Raw genomic sequence first — 18,279 nt, 5'->3', positions numbered from 1 at the left:
ACAAATTTTAGGCAAAATCCGTGAACAAATGAGAGTTGGTTGAGCCCTACAGCTCCAACAAAGGGCAAATAGGAGACAAACTATTTTATTTTTTTAATAAATGTAGTTTATTACAGTATCATGTAATATAAAAAATAGAATGCATTTGAGTAAAAAATAAACAAAAACAGGAAGAACATTTAAAGACAGACATCTCCCTTTTTAAAAACATAAAAAGACCAACACACAATCTTTGGTTAAATCAAGAGTTGTGTAGGTTAAGTGACTGGTAATGATAAAAACGCAAGGCTACAAACAAAAGAAAAACAAGCATGCTTTGGTATATTTAAAACAAACAGCTCTGTTTCCATCCTCTAAAGTTCAACGGCGGGATAAACTAGAGTTTAAAAACCTCCGAGCTGACGCGCAGTCATCCCAGATTTCCTATATGCACCGTTTTCACGAGTCTTAACTTTAAGCAAGGAACCGACTGGTACATGCAATTAAATAGGTTAAATGTACAAAACATACCAATCAGAAGAAAATATAAAAATCACAAAACGCAGGTCATCACTGTAACTGGAGGCAATACGAAAGTCCACACTGGATTTCAAAAGCGAACCGCCCCCGTTAAAGAGCTGGATCTTTAGGACAGAAAGAAATCATTGGCATAATAAACAACTTCCATTTCTTTATGAGCTGCCTTACAATTCAGCTTAATAATAATTTTAAAAAATTATGAGAAAATCCTTAAACTAATATTTTTCTGAAGTAATTTTTCTTCAAATTTGATTGTCCTGGATTAAGTTGAGACGTCTTTTTAGAAAATATTCCTCACATTTGCTTACTTTAATCACTCAGTTAAAGCCACAGTTTGCAGATATCGGATGAATCAGATTATTAAGGGTGCAGGTTTGATAAGCCAAGTTAAATTCTTCCAGAGAAAACAAGTCAAGGAACGCCTTAAAATCGTCAAAACGCCTTGTGATTGCATGTTATGAGCTAATAAACTCAGACTCAGACAGAAGCAACCTATAAATATATGTTTGGCAAAACCACCGTCAATCCCCGAAGAAAGAAAGAGAAAACAATAAAATAACCACAGTGATATGTTGACACCCCCACATGAAACAGGAGTTTGTAACGGCGTGAATGTCACTCGGTTTCAATCCAAAACCTTCAAATGTGTGCTAGAAATCTGAAGATGGACTTTTTATTTTTCAGCAACAGAGAACGTGCAAGCATTCCAGACAGGAATTACCTCAAGAGAGGAAAATGAAAGTTTGGAAACTAAATCCTAAAAGTTTCACCAATAGTAGCTCTGGGACGAGGTGGAGGAGCTTGACTTATTTCCAAGGGATTTTTGACTCGTTATCTGTTGGGATGGAGACAGTTTTAACAAATATCTAAAAACAAAACAACACATGTTTTTTTTAAATAAAAAGGTACATACTGCAACTTTAAGCCACAAAAACCTGCCGTTTTAACAGGGGTGCGTCCACTTCTGACATCCACTGTACATTTATGTACCATAAACGAGCAGAAAGCTTGAGGCGACCTGTTTGGTTTAGCGTTTAAATCCAAAGGACCCGGAGCGTCCCGAACAAATGAGTCCCACCGCGATCACGACGGAACGCGAGCGTTAACGTAAACATAATGCCAATGAAATGTGCAAAATATACAACGATTTTGAAAAAAAACAAAATAAAAAATATGAGATGGAGCAACGACCACGCAAATAAAGTATCACAGCAATTCACAGAGGGTCAAACTGACGTAGAAATGTGGGCATTATTTAAAGTCCAAAAATCTGGCCAGCAACATACAAGTCATACAAAACGGTGTAACAAACACAAAACAAGAATACATTTTTTTTTTTTAAACGGTTTAAAATAAGGCACTTATCAGCATCTTTGTACTGAGACTTTGGCTGCATTTGATGAGAAACATCACAATCAGAGCAAAACGCTTTAGTGTAATGCACGTCGACGCTTCATTTCATCTCCCAAGTGTTGTGCGACGTAGTGTCCTATAAAGAGCTACACATATATTGCATAGAGTTATAACCTTTTCTTAAAACCCTTCTAACTCCTCTATCATTATTATCATCATAATTTCAATCACACAATTCAAAAACTGCAAAAAAAAAACAAACAAACAAAAAAACAACAACTTTAAACATCATTAAATGCAACAAATCTGCCTGGTTAGCCAGACTTCAGTAACTGGTTTGTGTCTGTGAAATACTGTGTGTTTCTCTTGCAACTAGGAGGCAAAATAAAGAGCATGAAGGCTTTTTACGGTCTTTATCTTGGAGTGTTGGTAGCATAAGACGAGTTAAAGTCCAGAAGCTCCCACTGAAAAATGGACAAGTGTTTTTCACTTTACCAGATCTTCTCTCTTTTGGCGGCACCTCAAGGGAAAAACTCCAGGAAAATGTACTGTTGAATTTCCTCAAAATGTCATCCAACTGAGCTCCTCTCTCATGTAAGATAAAAAAAAAATAAAAAAGTGTCTAAAAACGGCAGAAAATTCCCTTAAAATCTGGAGGAAAAACCTCAAAATGAAGCATTTCAAACACGTTTACACTCATCATGGATGTCGATGTCATTTATTTTCTAATTTTGTTTTTATCTAAAGATGTATCTGACTCATTGTTTATTTTCCTGACTACAGGAGAGCTTTGAATACAAACTAAAACTGGGTGAGGAGGTGTTCATGGATGCTTCCAGCTGAACCACATTTAAGTCGTTTTTCTCTGGATCTCACCAAGCCTTTAAGAATATTCCAAAAATTTTGAGCATAGTTGAGGTCAGGGCATTCCTGAAGCCAAACGTTAGCCCATTTTGTTCTTTTAACCTCGGTTTCCATGTGTTTGGGTTTAGGGCTGAGAAACATTTACTCTCCAAGCAGAAATTCTCACTTTCAAAGGAAAATTTGTCTAAAGCTAAACCCATAAAAAAAATAAAAAAAAGAAGGAGATAATCAGGTTTTATGTCTGGAATCAAGAACTCATTTTATGGTTTTTTTAAAAAAACAAACAAAAAAACAACTTGATTTTATATCTATCTAAAGCTTGGAGAACAAATAAGCTGGTAGAAAGAAAGAAAAAATATTTTCTATATTTATTTAAAGTGGATCTTATTCACTTTTCTGTAGTGACGCTTTTAGGTCAAAATAGGTAATGAGATTAATATGAATTAGGTAACATTGATGACCCCAGTGGAAATCATTACATCCTGTAAGGAGGATGGTTCGAATAAATCCTTAGATGCCCACAACCAGCGTGACATTGATATCCATGAAAAGCGTATGAAAGGCTCTGACTGGAGCTGCCAAACACCACAAAACAAAACTGCAAAAAACTTCTCTCAAAAGTGCCAGTCAGGACTGTGGAGGCATTAAAGCGTTTAAATACCTAATTAATTTGTTTAGAGAGTGTGAAGGTAACATGTCGGGTCATGAGGAGAAGCTGAAGTTTTCCAGAGATCATTGTCGCCAGCGTTCAGCTTTAAGAGGCTACAAACCCAGGTCTTCATCCACGGGGACCGACTGGAGCTGAGTGAGGATCTTGGGGTCCCCGTCCATCTCCTCTGGGTCCCCCAGGGGAGACCTGGCGTCCTCGTCCTGCCCCGGCGAGGGGCTCCCCAGCAGGAGCGACTCCCCGCCGGGCAGGCCGAGCAGGGCGGGGTCGACGGGCAGCTCGCCCTTCCCCCGCATGTCAAACAGAGTCAGGCTGGCCGAGGTGGAGAGCGACACGGGGCTCCACGCCGGCTGGGACAGCTGGAGGCTCGGCGCCACGCCGCTGTACATGGGGCCGAGGGCCAGCATGCTCTCCGGAGTGAGCGCGCTCTGTGTCGTCATGGTGACGGGCTGGTCCGCCAGCGCCTGGCTGGTGGCGACGGCGGAGTCCGGAGCACAGTACAGAGGGGACGAGCTGATGAAGTTCAAGGGCGAAGCGGCCGGACCGGCGGCGGTCGAGCCGGAGGCGGACAGAGGCTGGTGGGCCACGGGAGGTGCAGAGGGGCCAAGAAGCCCCGCCACGCCGTTGGCAGAGATGGTGGGTGGGTCTGGGACTGGTTTCAGGGGTAAACTGGTGAGCTGGATCCCTGCTGGGATGGTCAGAATCAGCTTCCCCTGTTGGACGCTCAGATAAGGACTTCCACCAAGAACGAGGTTCCCTAGAGGGAAACACAATGATCCTTATTTAATGACTGCATGCACATCGTGCTAGTTACCTTACTGAGCAACCACAAACTTTATGGAGATGGCTAAGGGGTAGAATAACTATCACAAATGATTTGATGATTTTGATTATGTTTTACAAACATAAAAAGTGACGTTATTTTTATCCATCCCTCGTTGAACAATATTTTATTAATTTATCTCAGGCACGTCTTATCAGTTTTCAGGTGTAATCACAAATTCACAATTTCAGTGAGATCTGGGCTTTGACTAGGCCATTCCGACACATTAATACCTATTGATATAACTGATGTCCCTCTAGATCCAGCCTGCATGTCTGGGAACCTCCAAGGGTTCCTTCCATCTTCCCTTCAACTTTGACCTTCTTCTGAGTCCCTGCTGGAAAAAAAAGCATCCCCACTTTTGCCACGTTCCCTGCATGGATTGTGACAAAATAAAGGGTGCATTCACACCAGCCCTGTTAATCCGCTTTAATCCAACACTAGTTTGTTTGCCTAGAAAGTCTGGTTTGTTTGTGGAGGTGTGAACGCACAACAGAACTCTGATGCAGACCAAAAAAAAGCAACCTCTGGTCCACCTAGAAACCTCAGTCTCGGTTTGGTAGAAGTGAACTCTGGTGCCGTTCGAAAGCATGTGTGAATGCCAGCGGACCGCAGGCCGCTCCAAAAGCGGGATGGAGGGTATTCTGGGTAAATACAACCTAAACAAACACGCGAGTGTAACGACAGAAGAATAGTTTGTGGTCTTTTGCCAAAGATGAAAGAGAAATTCTACAGACTAACTTAAGTTTTTAATTTTTATTGAATCCAAAATACATTTAACTCTTCGTCATATTAAATGAAAACCCAGCAAAGAATCCAACTAAAGAAAAATGATAAATCTCATTTTCCAATGGAAACATGCTTACCTGTTGGAGAGGAAGGAAGCTGAATGATCCCAGGGTTCAGGAGCTGCACGGCGGGGGCCACGCTGCTCGGGTTCCCCACTCTCTGAATTGGACTCAGAGGGTTTATCCGGAGCGGGGTCTGAGCCCCTCCGGATCCGGGAGCCGAAGCCAGGATCTGCAAGGGCAACCCGGCCGAGGGGATGGAGAGAGCCGGGCTGGCCGGCACCACCTGAGGGAAAGAGGCGTTGGAGGAGGTCTGGATGGAGGAGACAGGGACCAGCTGAGGCATGGAGAGAGAGACTAACTGTGCAGAGGCGCTGCTGCCTTTGGCTTGTGACACCGGCACTGCTGGAGTTGGGGAAGTCGCGGAGAGAACCTGCGGAGTCTGGATTTTCCTGGGGGTGGAGTTTATTTGCTGGAGGGTAGCGTTGCTTAGCTCTGAAACCGAAACCACAGTCGCAGCAGATTCCGATACCGTTGTTGGGGGCTCTTTCTGCTGCTCCGGTGGTCTGCCACCTGGGTTTTGAGTCTGAAGGCTTTGGAACTGTGGAGCCGGCGAGGCGAGTGGGGATACTGGGACGAGCTGAGGGCACTGGGATCCTAAAGACGTCTGGACCAGATGAGAGACTGGTGCACAGTGGATGGAAGGCACAACTTGGGGCAAAGAGATGACATGAGGGGCGGCGTGGATGGAAGAAACCGACGAGGGAGAAGCCCCCTGCTGACTGGGAGAGTTAGAAATGACTACACTTGCAGAAGACGGAGGCGCTGTGAGGGAGAGCGACTCTTGATGTTGCGGGTTCTGGGTTAAGACTAGAGATGGAAGACTGGTGGGAGACGACAGAGCTGGCGGGGAGGGCGATAAAGACGAGGAGGACGGGGATACCGTCTGGCTGCCTCCTTCCGATTCACAGCGGACGTGAAAATCCATGTTGTTGCCGCTCTTTGCTTTGGTTTGAAGTGGAGGAGAAACGATGGCGGAGGCCTCGGGAGATTGCATGTTGCCGCTCAGAACCGGCGCCTTGGCCTCCACCGCCTGCTGCTGCTCTGCGCCGACCCTGGCTTTGGCTATGACCTGAGCCCCGTTCAGGATCAAAGGAGAGCTGGTGGTGACAGGACTCAGCGTGACCGTCTGGCAGTCGCCCAGACTCAGGCCGTTGATGATGACCCCGGCCCCGGCGCCGGAGATCAGGGAGTTTCCGTTCAGCAGCAAAGGCTGTGGCGCTGTGAGGAAGCCGCTGGAGCTGTTGAGGATGAGCTGGCTCCCGGCGCTGCAGGGGACCGCCGAGACGGAGATGATGGACGCCCCGTGGCCGACGGGCTCCTCAGGTTTGTCCGCCGCTTCGTCCATGGCGCTCGCCTCGTCTTCAGTGCTGTGGTTCCCATCAGACTCGCTGAAATGAGATGCGAAATTAAACATTACTTTGGTTATTTAATGAGTGTCTTTCACGGTTATTTTCTGCTTTTGAGAAAATATGAAGTTCAAGTGCGTTGCAAAAACACCAAGTGATAGCAAATGTTTTGGTCTATTTCTATTGCAAGTATCTTAGTACAATTGAAATAAGGCAAAACTGACTCACAGGTCATTTCTTTGCAAAATATAGCAGCTTGTTTTATGTCAATAATTCCATCATATTGAGGAAACAGTCTTAGTTCCCACTGGCAGATTATTTCACTTTTAACATGAGGTAAATGTCTTGTTCCATGTGAAATAAACTGCCAGTGGAACTGAAACGTTTTCATCAATATTATGGAAGTATTGACATAAAACAAGGTACTTTTTTGCCTTAAAGTTATTTATAAGTTAGTTTTGTCTTATTTGAATTGTACCAAGACATTTGCACACGAAACCAGACCAAAACACTTGGTAGGATTTTGTGTTTTTGCAGTGCAGGGATAGTTATTGCTTTCCTGTTTTGATTAAAAGCAGATACTTTTATCTATTCAAATCGGAAATTAAAATCAGTATTAATATCAGAATTATTTGTGTCGAATTGCTGAGAGACATCTAATGTAAATCAGAGAGGAATTTGTGCTGGTTGGACTTAGATCTCATATTTCAAAGGAAAATGCGTTAAAGTTTCTCCTCTGCTTTAAAGCCGCAGCACGGTTAACCATTTTTCAACACACTGCTCCTCCAACTTAATAACCAACCATGCATAACAGCACTCCTCTGTGCAAGCAGGAAGCACCAGAGTCCTAAAAACTCCTTTGGTTCATTTGTTTAGTTTTTGACTACACAGATTGGCTGCGTTGCTCGGCCTGACCACCACGACCGCTGAGGTGGGGCGAGTTAAGCTCTCTGTGTTCTGTTTTATCTCTTCCCAAACAGATCACCCCTGTTTGGAGAAGCAGTGGTTGTAAAAAAAAAAAAAAAAAGAAGCAAGAGATGCACCAATTATTCTGCCAGAGACGGGAATCAGCGCCACTCTTCATTAAATAGAAACCAAGAACACACACACGCACATTTTCATCCCATAAATAAGTCATGTAGTCTGATGCACTTCTTTGAGCTTAGATAAAAGCTGTAGACAAAGGCTTTCAAACATAAGCGAGTATATTGTAATTTTATTTTCTATTCAATTTAAAGCTACTACTTCTATCAAGCACTACTTTTTTTTTCTTTTATAAAAGAGGAGAAAGAGTCAATAAAAATAATTCTGAATCAGTGAAAATTGGATGTATTGGATATAAGCTCTGCTCAAGCTTCTTGACGCATATTTGATTTGGTTGGTGTGTTATGATCAGTCAGCATGAAGCTACAGTTTGTGCTCAATTAGTTTGACTGGTTATTATGCTACTGACTTCTCTTTCCCCACCAGAAACAAACATTTTTCATTTACAATTGCAGTTTCAAGAATTTCCAGTGAGAAAGTAAAAAAAAAAACCCAGGACATCATTTGCTAAGTAAGCTGAGGCTACTTAGCAATTCTCCTCCTACTAAATCTGTTTAATTTATCTGAAGATGAGTCACTTTTTTTAATTACACCAACCAAACCCAGAGTCAATTACACAGCGTTCTCAGCTCCCTAGACTTTTAATTTTGATCATTTATCTTTGGTAACGACGAGCAGGAGTGTAACAAGAACTTGTCTAACGAGATCTCGTGATATTAAAATTTCTCTTTGAAGAGACTTCGGTCTCGTGAGCACCGGCCAGTTGCAGTCGTCATGGCTTCACCCTGATTGTTGTAACAGCAGACGCCTCAACTAACTCTTAAATGTTGGGCAGCATTTTTAGTTTCCAACAGAGATGATAAACAGACAAGAACGTGTTCATGTCAGACGCTGAAGGTGGCAGAAGGTGTCGCTACAGCAACCGATGGATGGGTGTTGGAGGGTTTGTTGAGCTACAAAAAAATCACAGCGCACTCTATCTACAGAAACTGGGAAATCTACTGTCCTACAGTCTGAAGAGATCAAAATAAATTTAAAAAATAGCCACTCTGTTGAGTTTGCAACAAAAATACAGCATAAAGACATTATGAAGAAATTTGATCTTTGAAGTTTTATATATATATATATTGTTTGTGACAAAGTTGCAACTTTGTATTTTAATGTGAATTAAATAACTTTAATTACACAATAATTACATTTTTTTAAGCGTTGCTATACTGCTACACCATACAAATGTTTAGGCTGGTAGAAATTGGTTAAAAATAGGCCTGGATGCAGAAAAAAATAAAGAAATCTTCTTTAGGCAAACAGCAATGGGTAAATATTTTACTACATGTGATTAGCGTAAAACAAAATATGCTAATCATAATAAATTGAGATTTACATTGATTAAGAAACTCTATGATGACAGTAAGGTTGGAATTTTTTTACTTTTCCTAATTATACAATTTTTTCCTCTGCTGGTTCTTTGGGAGCATCAATAAATGTCATTATTTTGCTGACAATGAACACCACCAGGTCTGTATCAATCACACCTATCTGTGGAAGAAATGGCCTGATCCATCTCTACTGCAATGTATAGAATGAGAGCTCTCAGACGTTGTGTTCAGGGGTTTTTTTCCCCCCCACTCACTCTCTCATGTTAAAGGTTTCCACTAACTAACCTCCGTTTCCCTGGCTCTGAAGGCGGCAGCGCAGTGCAGAGTTTCAGGAAACTTGAGCCATCGTGGGCCCATCTGGATCTCACATTTCATAACAAAGCAACATGCTTCAGGTTTGAGATGTGCGACTTGACTGCTGCCAAAACACGGCCACAGCCAAATCAATTGCACAAACCAGCGTCTAACATATTGGCTCATTTTTGCACTCAAGTGAAGGCGTGCTGTGTTTTTTCTTCAGGTTTTAGAGCCTTTCTGTGTTTCCTCTGCTTCCAAACAAAGTACACTGTTTCACCTTATATAATTGAATGTGTGCACATGCATGCAGCTTTGTTGCTCTTGCCTTTTGCTGTGGGTCCCGGACGGGGTCCTGTCCCTCTGCCTGCGGTTCTTGAACCAGTTGCTGACCTGTGTGAGGGACAGTCCGGTGACTTTGGCCAGGTTTTTCTTCTCGTCCGGAGTGGGATACCTGTTGCTCTTGTAACATTCCTTCAGCGCGTTCCGGGACTTTTCCTTGAAGCAGTACACGGTCTCTTCCCCGTCCCAGATGGTTTTGGGCAGGGGGAACTTCTTCCTGAGCCGGTACTTGTCCACGGCTCCCAGGCTGCGGCCCCGGGACCTCTCCGCCTCCTTGTAGCGGGCTTTGAGGTACAGGTCCTGCAGGAACCCATGGTTAGACGGGTGGAAGTCATAGCTCTCCAGGATGGCGTACAGCTCCTTGAACTCCTCCCGGTGGAAGGCCACCAGCGCCTGGGCCTTCAGCAACGTCTCGTTGCCACGTAGCAGCTCGGACGAAGGAGGTATGGTGGAAAGAAACCTCCACAGGCGATCCACATTACCCGCTTGCAGCAGGGCCTCGCACAGACACGAAACCTGGTCAGTGGAGAAACTCAGAGCCGACTTCTGGAAACTTTGGAGCAGATGTTCCGAAACTCGGGCGGTTTCTTTGTCTTCTTTGGACTCGGCTGCTGCTGGCTCCTCTGGGCTGTTCTCAGATTGTTCTGTAGACTCTAAAGACAAGGAAGCCATTTTCACTTTAACTTTTTTTTCCCCCACTAGTAGTTCCTCCTCCCCTGGCTCTCTCTCTCTCTCACTCACTCTGTTCCTCCGTCCCTCCCTCCGCAGTGCTGCGTTTTCCCCGTCCTCCGCTCCGCCAGCAGACCGATTAATGTGCCTCCAGGCCAGGAGCAGACACGCCCCTCTCTCTATTTCTGTTGTCACGATCCAACCCATCTAAATGTGATCTCAAGCTGCAGCTTTAATTAAATCCAACAGGGCCTGTATGTCTCCCAGTAGCCCCTTTCCCCCTAACATTTCTGAAAAACCATCGGTGCTTACACGCTCCAGAACTTTTGATGGCAGTCGCCCAGGGCGGCGATGGTGAAGCAAAGAAGGGAGGCGGGGGTTGGTCACCCAATAACTGTAAACTTTTAATATGTAAATGTTTGTTGAAAGTAACCCAACAATAATCTCTAGTGTTTCTTGTAAATAATGTAGCTGATGTATTTTGTGTCCTTATTATTTGTCTGAATGTTGGCTGATAAGACAAAAATGGTGAGACATTTTTGTCTTATCAGCAACAAAATGGATAAGGCACCATTATCACTTCTTTTCACCATTAGCTCTACTATTAGAGAAGCTAATCGTGGAATTATTTTCACTACCTCCACCATTATAACTGTGTTTGTATGCCGGTAGATTGTGCTACCTGAGTTATAATTGCTGGTGCGAGTGAACGTGACAATTGGGGTCAAAGTGAAACGTGGTGGTTGCATTATGCGCAGGGGTCAATCATTCCGAGGATGGTACGGGGTTTTTATTGAAAGATGGATAAAATTATGAATAGCCCCCAAAACTTCAAGCGTCTGCTAGCTATTATAAGTATAAAGAGAGCTATAATCTTTTTCTGCATGACAGTGAGCCTAAACATACTTCTAAATGAAGGCTTATCTACATAAAAACAGACGATACCACAACTGCAGCTGTATTAGTCCTTACATTGTTTATGATTTATCTTTTCCCACTGGATCAAACGGTCTGTTGAGCAATAGGTGGTTTATATGCAAATACAGTCTGCACAAACACATACCGATAGGCCAAAATGCCTCCACCAGCTACATGGATCTAGTTGATTTTTGCAGTTAATAAAAAATTTTGAATTTTTTGGGGTTTTTTTTACAAATAAATGAGTCATCAAAACAATTTAAATCATGCCCCAGTTCAGAGATGCATTGCTTTCCTCATGATTTACTTTTGTTTACATTGTGATAGACGATGATGAAAAGATATAAAAGCCTAAACTTTAAAGATGAATCCCTGTGTAATACGATCTATGGAGACCTGCATCTACTTAGTACAAGAATGTAAATATTCAGGTAAATATGCAGGTTAAGGAGATTTATCTTATCTCTCTTCCTGTTAATCCAATATCCTTAACTCTAATCTGCACTGTTATTAATGTGTAAATGACATTGCAGGGGGATTAAAGGGAACAGGATGTTTTTCTTTTCTTTTGTTAATGAATGGAACAAAATAATAATTTAACTTAGTTTTCTTTTTTCATCAATAAAAGCATCAAATTGCAAACAAAGAGAAGCAGAAGTTGTTCATATTCTAACACCATCCACCGGCCCGACCAGTTTGGTTTAGTAAAGTATATTTTTCACTGCCTTCTAACACACCGCTTAAAATATAAAAATGGTAATAATAAAGGTATACTTTTAAATACTTGTCCCAATTCAAAGTCAGAGAGAATTTGAGAGATTTCAGTACATCAAATGTGGAAGAAAATAAAAGTGGCACACTTTGGAAGCGTAGGAGAGAAATAGCGCCCCCTACAGTTGTAGAAGGTGTCAGATTTAGGAGTCAGAAATGTGATAATCGGGCTTTTTTCCACTGCTTTTCAATCCAAATTTACACTTTCACTTAAGCATTTTGACCACAAAAGGGAAAATGTCTATTTTCTGCTATATTTTCCTCCTCAAAAATCTCAAAATATCTAAATCTACCAATCCAATTTATCCGTACCAGGGTTACCATGCCTTCAACAAAAAAAATAATTCAACACTTTTTACGGGGTATGCAGATTGACCATTTGCACAATTTCGGCGTCTAGTGGTTGCTCGTATAGATTGGAATTTTTAGTCCCGTCTTTTGATTGGTTGTTGATTTTGTCAACTGTTTCCAGAAGAGGAGGTCCTTCGTTGTTAGATTGAGTAACAGTAGTTCTTATTGGTTAAGCCCGTTCTATCTCCAATGTGATTGGTGCGTCCCTCCCAAGGCGTGTAGAACCTTCCAGAGCAGGGCGTAGCAGGAATTGGAGTTTGAGTTTTCTGGCGTAAATAGAAAGCGAGGCTAGGTTCACCATTTTTGTTTTACTGTCGTTGTAGTTTATAACGGTTTTTTAACCGTACACAGCTAGCCTCTTTTCTCCAAACTTGTTCATACCGCTGGAGATAAGACACACAAATGTAAGTAAATGAAAGAAAACTGTGGTTTATTCGATGTGTCTCAATGGGTCCAACGTGGCTGCTGCAGGCTTGGTGATGCTCCACCAACCCTGTCAGCTAGCTAACCCAGAGTGTAGCTAACGACAGTCATATTTAAAATGACAGCGAAAAGAAGAAACCTCAATGAGTGAAATCAATCTGGATTAAATACGGGATAAAAGCCATGTTGCTTTCCTTAATGCTTGCTGTGATGCTTGCACTAAAACACGAGGACTTGTAGAAAAATACTGCATCCCATGGCAAAAACGTGGAATCACTGCCTTTGTAGAATGCAAGATATGTTATTACATTGTTGCACCTACGGTAATATCTACTTCCCGTTGAAGTAGACAAATAATACTTTATTGCAACTTTTCATGTTTTGTCCTGGTTACATTTATTTAAGGCATCGTCTTAATCAAGGGCGTAGGAACGAGTCTGTCATTGGGGGGTACGCATATCGGAAACCTGACAGATCATTAAATAGCTATGCACCAGATTCTGGTACATTTTATTGGTCAAAAGACATTTGAAAAATTATGCTTTTCACATCTATCAGACACCGTAGCTCCTCACTACAGTCTCACTTTCCAGCCCCTGCATTCAGTAACTTACCAAACATGAGCCATAAAAAACACAGGCAAAAGAGCATAAATGTTTTTTTTTCTCCTGTCATTTCCAGCCACAAACATTTAACTAAAATATCTACTTATATGTGTTATTGTCTCTGCCTTCCTCTGACTCTGCAGCCTGATGTCCCTGCATGGATTCATGTATTTACAACAGACACTACAGTAATGTACAGTATCAGAATGTGAATGAACTAAATACTAAAAGTATGTTTTTATCATACAGTAGAAGAATCTAAACAACTTAACAATTTTCAGACGTGTACTTTATTACACATCTCAACTCTATTTACTGTGTAACCCGTAAATAGCAAAAAAAAATTTAACCTTTCCTCAAGCGCTTTTCTTTTCATGTCTCCTAACCAATACCCTTATGGTGTGGAAATACTGAAAAAAATATTGAAATGTTGACAGAAATCAACCTGACATCAGTCCTCACCTGTTCTCCTTTCTGGTTCTATTATAATTAATGTAATTTTTATATCTTCACACCCTGAAACTCCACCCGGCTCTCCTATGCCTTCCCTGACCTGCTCTTCACGTAACAAAATAGTTTAGTTTATTTAAAAATTAAAACCGGTTAACACATATTTCAATAAACTAAATGAAGACCTCACCTGGCAGGGAGTGTTCTTCACTTGTAAAGAATTTGTTCTTATCAACGTCAGAGAGACCTTCCCGGTCTAGAAATGGACATCCTTTCCCCCACAAGTTGCATAGAAATGCCTTATTACATGTTTAAAATCTTTCCAATTCTGTTGGATGATCTGTTGATGGTATTTATTTTCGTTTGTAGAAACAACCTTTTAGGTGGGGCCCAAACAGAGTGCAGGATGGACGGTGAAGTGACGGTGGTTACCAGCCCGTATGTGAATGTCCGTATCACAAGCAGCCTTTCCGGCTTTGAGAACCGCCGAAGGTTCAATAAAAGCATTACTATTGCAGAATTAAAGGTAATATACAAGTATAACATCCCTTGCACTTTACTTTGAGAATATTAACTAGTTCTACTTTCTAACTGTGGTCTTTTCTGTATCTACTCTCTTGTACAAAGATGCTCCTGGAGATGAATGTGGGTGTACCTTCTTCCAGCATGGACCTGGAGATTTTTAGCACCACCGATAGGTTCCTACAGAAAATTGATAACGATGAAGCTTTATTTGGTTCCTACCCCGTGGATGATGAATGCAGAATACATGTACGTACAATATTAAAAGTACCTGAAATGCAGTATCTAGTGATATGGTAGATAAAATGTAAGTTACAGTGGATGTAAGATTGTTTACAAACTATACACTGGTTGAAAAGCTAGGACTGTGTGATGTAAAAATTGTTTTCCTTCTTAAATTAAGCGTGGAAACACACACAATTATTGGTCAGATAAACTGGGAATGTTTATCAGTCCTATCTGCTTGCATAAGCCTGTATTTGGTACTCAGAAAGTAAAGCATCTATTGATTTAGTTGCAGTTTTCAGTCTTTGGTAGAACACTGTCGTCAGCGTGCTGCACCTTGACTTGTGAGTGGCTCTCCTCACTTCGCTTATACATTTCCTGTCAAATATAAGGTCTGGGGTATAGGAAGCAAGAGCGTGTTTATTTAAATGTGTGCTGGTCTGAAAAAGATCTGATCATCTTCAGTTTTATATAAAATATCTGGAGGTTTTTTGCAGAACTTGACTGATATCCGCAACTCCTCTTAAAAATTGGGTTGAAAATCTGCATAAAAATCTTTCCATGTGAACATTCCAGATGCTTTTGGGAGATGTGGACAAACATGATCACCTCTTAAATTAAAAATAATGTTGCTGTAGCTCTTTAATCACCCACTGTAACCAGATTCTGTGATTTTTTAAATTTATTTTTTAATCAGCTATAAAAAACTTCCAGTCGTTTGTAATGTGTTCTCCTCTCAATATATTTCTCTTTTTTTCTTTCTCAAAGTGACCCTAATACTTTGTTGCATAAATAAAATTTTGACCTTTACTGGGATTTTATTCTAGTATAATCAGAGTGTGTGGATGGCAGCAGGTTTTTTTGTTTTATTGTTATTGGTGGTTGACGCAGAGGTAGATTATCGCTGCATGGGAGTATGATCCAGAAAATCTTAAAGCTATCTAATTTGTCAACCCTGAAAGAAACTGTGATCAAATCTCAACCTTGTTTGGGGGGACCCTACTGGAAGTAATTTTGAAATCGCATTATTACCCGTAAGAAACTTACAAATTGAATTGTTTTTCCTTATAGTTAAAAATTACAGTAAAATTGTTTGTGGTTGTCATATTAATGTTTGTCTCATTGTTTCCTGACCAGGTTATTGACAGGACTGGAGGACAGACCAGCGAGTTGTTTGATGATTCCAAAGTGGAGAAGTTTGAGCTCTCAGATGAGGCCTATGAACAACGGAAAGGTACAAATCTCACACACTTTTCTCCTCTTACATTTGTTTCTGAAACAAATCATGGATTAAAAATTGATTAGAGAAATTTTGAATTTCACAAACTAATTATTTTTGAAAGTGAGAAGATAAGTATTGAAGGTACATTTGTAAGCCCCTTTAGTTAAAAACAGAACATGGCCACTGATTATATTTTAGTTAAGTAAAAACTCTGATTTGTTGATCATTCATTAGAAATGTATAGTTCCATGGTTTGAACCTTGAGTCACTCTTTATGGCTTTGATCATTATTGCTCAATGTACAAAATGCACATGTGTTGTAGAATCCGTCCGGTCATTCTTAAAGAAGCAGAATTTAGGCCGCTTCAACGAGGAAGAAGCTGCTAAGAAGAAAGCTGAGCTCACCATTCGGGAAGAACAGCAGAAGACTGCAGCTGAGGCCATTTCTGTCGGCAGCCGCTGCAAAGTGGAGGTCCCAGGGCAGCCCACAAAGCTTGGCACGGTTATGTACGTTGGTAAGTGTGCTTAAAATTTCCAGATTCATTCACTCTGACTGGTGACCATTGGGTCAGAAGCAGTAATAATATTATAATATTTAAAATATTTTTCCTGATATGTGGAGTGTAGCTGGTTTAAGAAACGGCGAGACTTTCAGCCGTTTCAGATAAAACAGAGCAAGGTGCTCTGTTTTATCTGTGTGAGCTCTGTGTTCGTCTGCTGGATTTGAAAATTCTGGCATCATTTTGGAAAACAACATTTTGATTAAAGCATCTTTAGACCCAGCTCATGTTGCTGATGCAAGGAGTTGGAAAATAAAACAGCCAAACGTTCTGAACGCAGACATTACAACAACAAAGTAGCATTCCCATTTTATGTCAGTTGTCCTGAAGTTTCACTTTTCCGTGTTTAACCAAAATCTTGTGCCACAGGTGTATTATGGTCAAACAGAACATGAAGGCATGGCATAACACGCTACCGATTGCTGCAACTTAAAGAGAGTAAAGTTAAATATACAGCTTTAAGTTAGTCTCAGTAGACACTGTTCAGAGTCAGTGTTGAAATCCAAAAGTTGAACTTGGTGTTATTTCGTTTAAGCAATGGAGCTGATTATTGGTAGGAGAATGATGTCTGTTAAAAACACATATGATTATTTTTGAGGTTTCTGTACAGTCTTCAACATTTTCCTCGGCTGTTTAAAATAAAGGGGAAAAACATCATGGAAAAATATTTGCATCTAATCATCTAATGTGTATTATTGTAGGTACAACAGAGTTCAAGTCAGGTCATTGGGTGGGTGTGAAGTACGATGAGCCCCTTGGAAAACACAATGGAACGTAAGATGACCCCTCCGTCCCCCATTAATGTAAAGAAATGTTGACAATTTTTGCAAATTTGAATCTTAACTCATTTTTATTGTGTGTCCAGCGTTCAGGGGAAGCAGTACTTTGAGTGTCAAGACAAATACGGGGCATTTGTGAAGCCGTTGAATGTGATTGTGGGAGACTTCCCTGAAGAGGATTACGGTTTGGATGAGATATAGAACTGTTCTGGTTTTGTTTGTTTTTTTCTTTTTGTTGTTACGGTCATTTATTTTAATTTCAGATCCACTAACTGAACAGAGAGGAAGGAGAATGACTGATTTATTGTAACAAATGTTCCTGTTTGTTCCGTGGATGGCATGATCCGAAGGCACTTTAGCTGGAAGTTTCTTTTCTCTGCAGCCTCACAGAAGTGATTATCAATTTGTGACTTTAGACGAGTCATTTAAAAAACTAGTTACATCTGACAGTGCTGCAGACAAGAAGGGGTTTTTTCAGATTAATGTATTTAAGTTTTCTTATTTCGTCTTGTTTTTGAATCAGTTTGAATATTTTTCCTTTTCAATTCATGTCTGTATGTCTGAATTTTGTGTAACTGCGCATATTTACAGTCACATTGTTTAAGGACTGTCAATCGAGTTTAAAATTCACTCTAATCATACTTTGACAGTAAAGAGGGTCACTCCCCGTTAGTTACTTTATGATTGGTGAGGGTAAATCAAAGCTGCAGACGATGGATGATTACATTTTTTTAAAACGAGTCGCTCTCAGAAAATGCATCACATTTATTTTTTTAAGTAACAGGTTTCATTTTCTTGTGTGAAAACTGCTTTTTCCTGACAATACTGCTGCTTTTTTTCTTCCTTTCTTTTTAAAAAAAGACCAAAAAATATTTCCCTTCTAAGCAAAAGATGGCTGCTTTGTTTGTCACGTCACCACGCTGTCCCGCAGCATCTGATTTTACTCAGTTACCTGCAGATCTCTGTAACAATTGCATCACTCGGTGTCGAAAAGCGTTGCATTTCAAATTGATGTTAGGCTATACGTGAAAACCCTTGGCATACTGTTTAATTTGAAAAAGTGTAAAATTGTTATAATTTCATTGTCTTCAATAAAGTTGGTGGTAATTATTATTAATTGACTTCTAAGGTGCTGGTGACAATATGTGCCAAAGGATAATCCACACTAATAAAGTCGGTACACATGATCAGCGTTTGTTTTGATTAATTTTTTTGGCTAGTAATAATAAGTGAGTCATATATTGTGATATTTTCCAACCCTGACCAACAATCCGATTTGGATTTTTCCTAACATGAAAAAGC

At 40.8% G+C, this 18,279-nt stretch overlaps 2 protein-coding genes across 2 annotated transcripts; one reads left to right on the top strand and one right to left on the bottom strand.

The window, feature by feature from the left end:
- Positions 1 to 133: 133 nt before the first annotated feature.
- six5 (SIX homeobox 5) lies at positions 134 to 10,260 on the bottom strand. The gene is made up of 3 exons (XM_044120719.1): positions 9,469 to 10,260; positions 5,093 to 6,465; positions 134 to 4,160 (listed from the first exon to the last, which is right to left on the bottom strand). The coding sequence occupies exons 1-3, from the start codon at positions 10,152 to 10,154 to the stop codon at positions 3,499 to 3,501; spliced, it is 2,721 nt and encodes a 906-aa protein (XP_043976654.1). The 5' UTR covers positions 10,155 to 10,260; the 3' UTR covers positions 134 to 3,498.
- Positions 10,261 to 12,410: 2,150 nt separating this feature from the next.
- On the top strand, positions 12,411 to 18,164 carry tbcb (tubulin folding cofactor B). Its single transcript, XM_044120718.1, has 7 exons — positions 12,411 to 12,595; positions 14,039 to 14,195; positions 14,297 to 14,440; positions 15,554 to 15,650; positions 15,962 to 16,153; positions 16,900 to 16,972; positions 17,064 to 18,164. Exons 2-7 carry the CDS (start codon positions 14,076 to 14,078, stop codon positions 17,176 to 17,178), a joined length of 741 nt encoding a protein of 246 aa, XP_043976653.1. The 5' UTR covers positions 12,411 to 12,595; positions 14,039 to 14,075; the 3' UTR covers positions 17,179 to 18,164.
- Positions 18,165 to 18,279: the final 115 nt, after the last annotated feature.

The sequence above is a fragment of the Gambusia affinis genome, linkage group LG06 (assembly GCF_019740435.1).
Source record: "Gambusia affinis linkage group LG06, SWU_Gaff_1.0, whole genome shotgun sequence".
NCBI classification, from domain to species: Eukaryota; Metazoa; Chordata; class Actinopteri; order Cyprinodontiformes; family Poeciliidae; genus Gambusia; species Gambusia affinis.
This window is presented reverse-complemented; position numbering and strand designations above follow the sequence as displayed.

What these genes read in the sequence shown, in the direction of transcription:
- six5 (XM_044120719.1), bottom strand. Translation starts at nt 10,154, where the DNA reads ATGGCTTCCTTGTCTTTAGAGTCTACAGAACAATCTGAGAACAGCCCA. An exon ending in TCCGGGACCCACAGCAAAAG is followed by an intron (nt 6,466 to 9,468) that starts GCAAGAGCAACA and finishes ATCTCATTTCAG; the next exon opens with CGAGTCTGATGGGAACCACA. An exon ending in GCTTCCTTCCTCTCCAACAG is followed by an intron (nt 4,161 to 5,092) that starts GTAAGCATGTTT and finishes GTTTCCCTCTAG; the next exon opens with GGAACCTCGTTCTTGGTGGA.
- tbcb (XM_044120718.1), top strand. Translation starts at nt 14,076, where the DNA reads ATGGACGGTGAAGTGACGGTGGTTACCAGCCCGTATGTGAATGTCCGT. An exon ending in GGCCTATGAACAACGGAAAG is followed by an intron (nt 15,651 to 15,961) that starts GTACAAATCTCA and finishes CATGTGTTGTAG; the next exon opens with AATCCGTCCGGTCATTCTTA. An exon ending in TGGCACGGTTATGTACGTTG is followed by an intron (nt 16,154 to 16,899) that starts GTAAGTGTGCTT and finishes GTATTATTGTAG; the next exon opens with GTACAACAGAGTTCAAGTCA.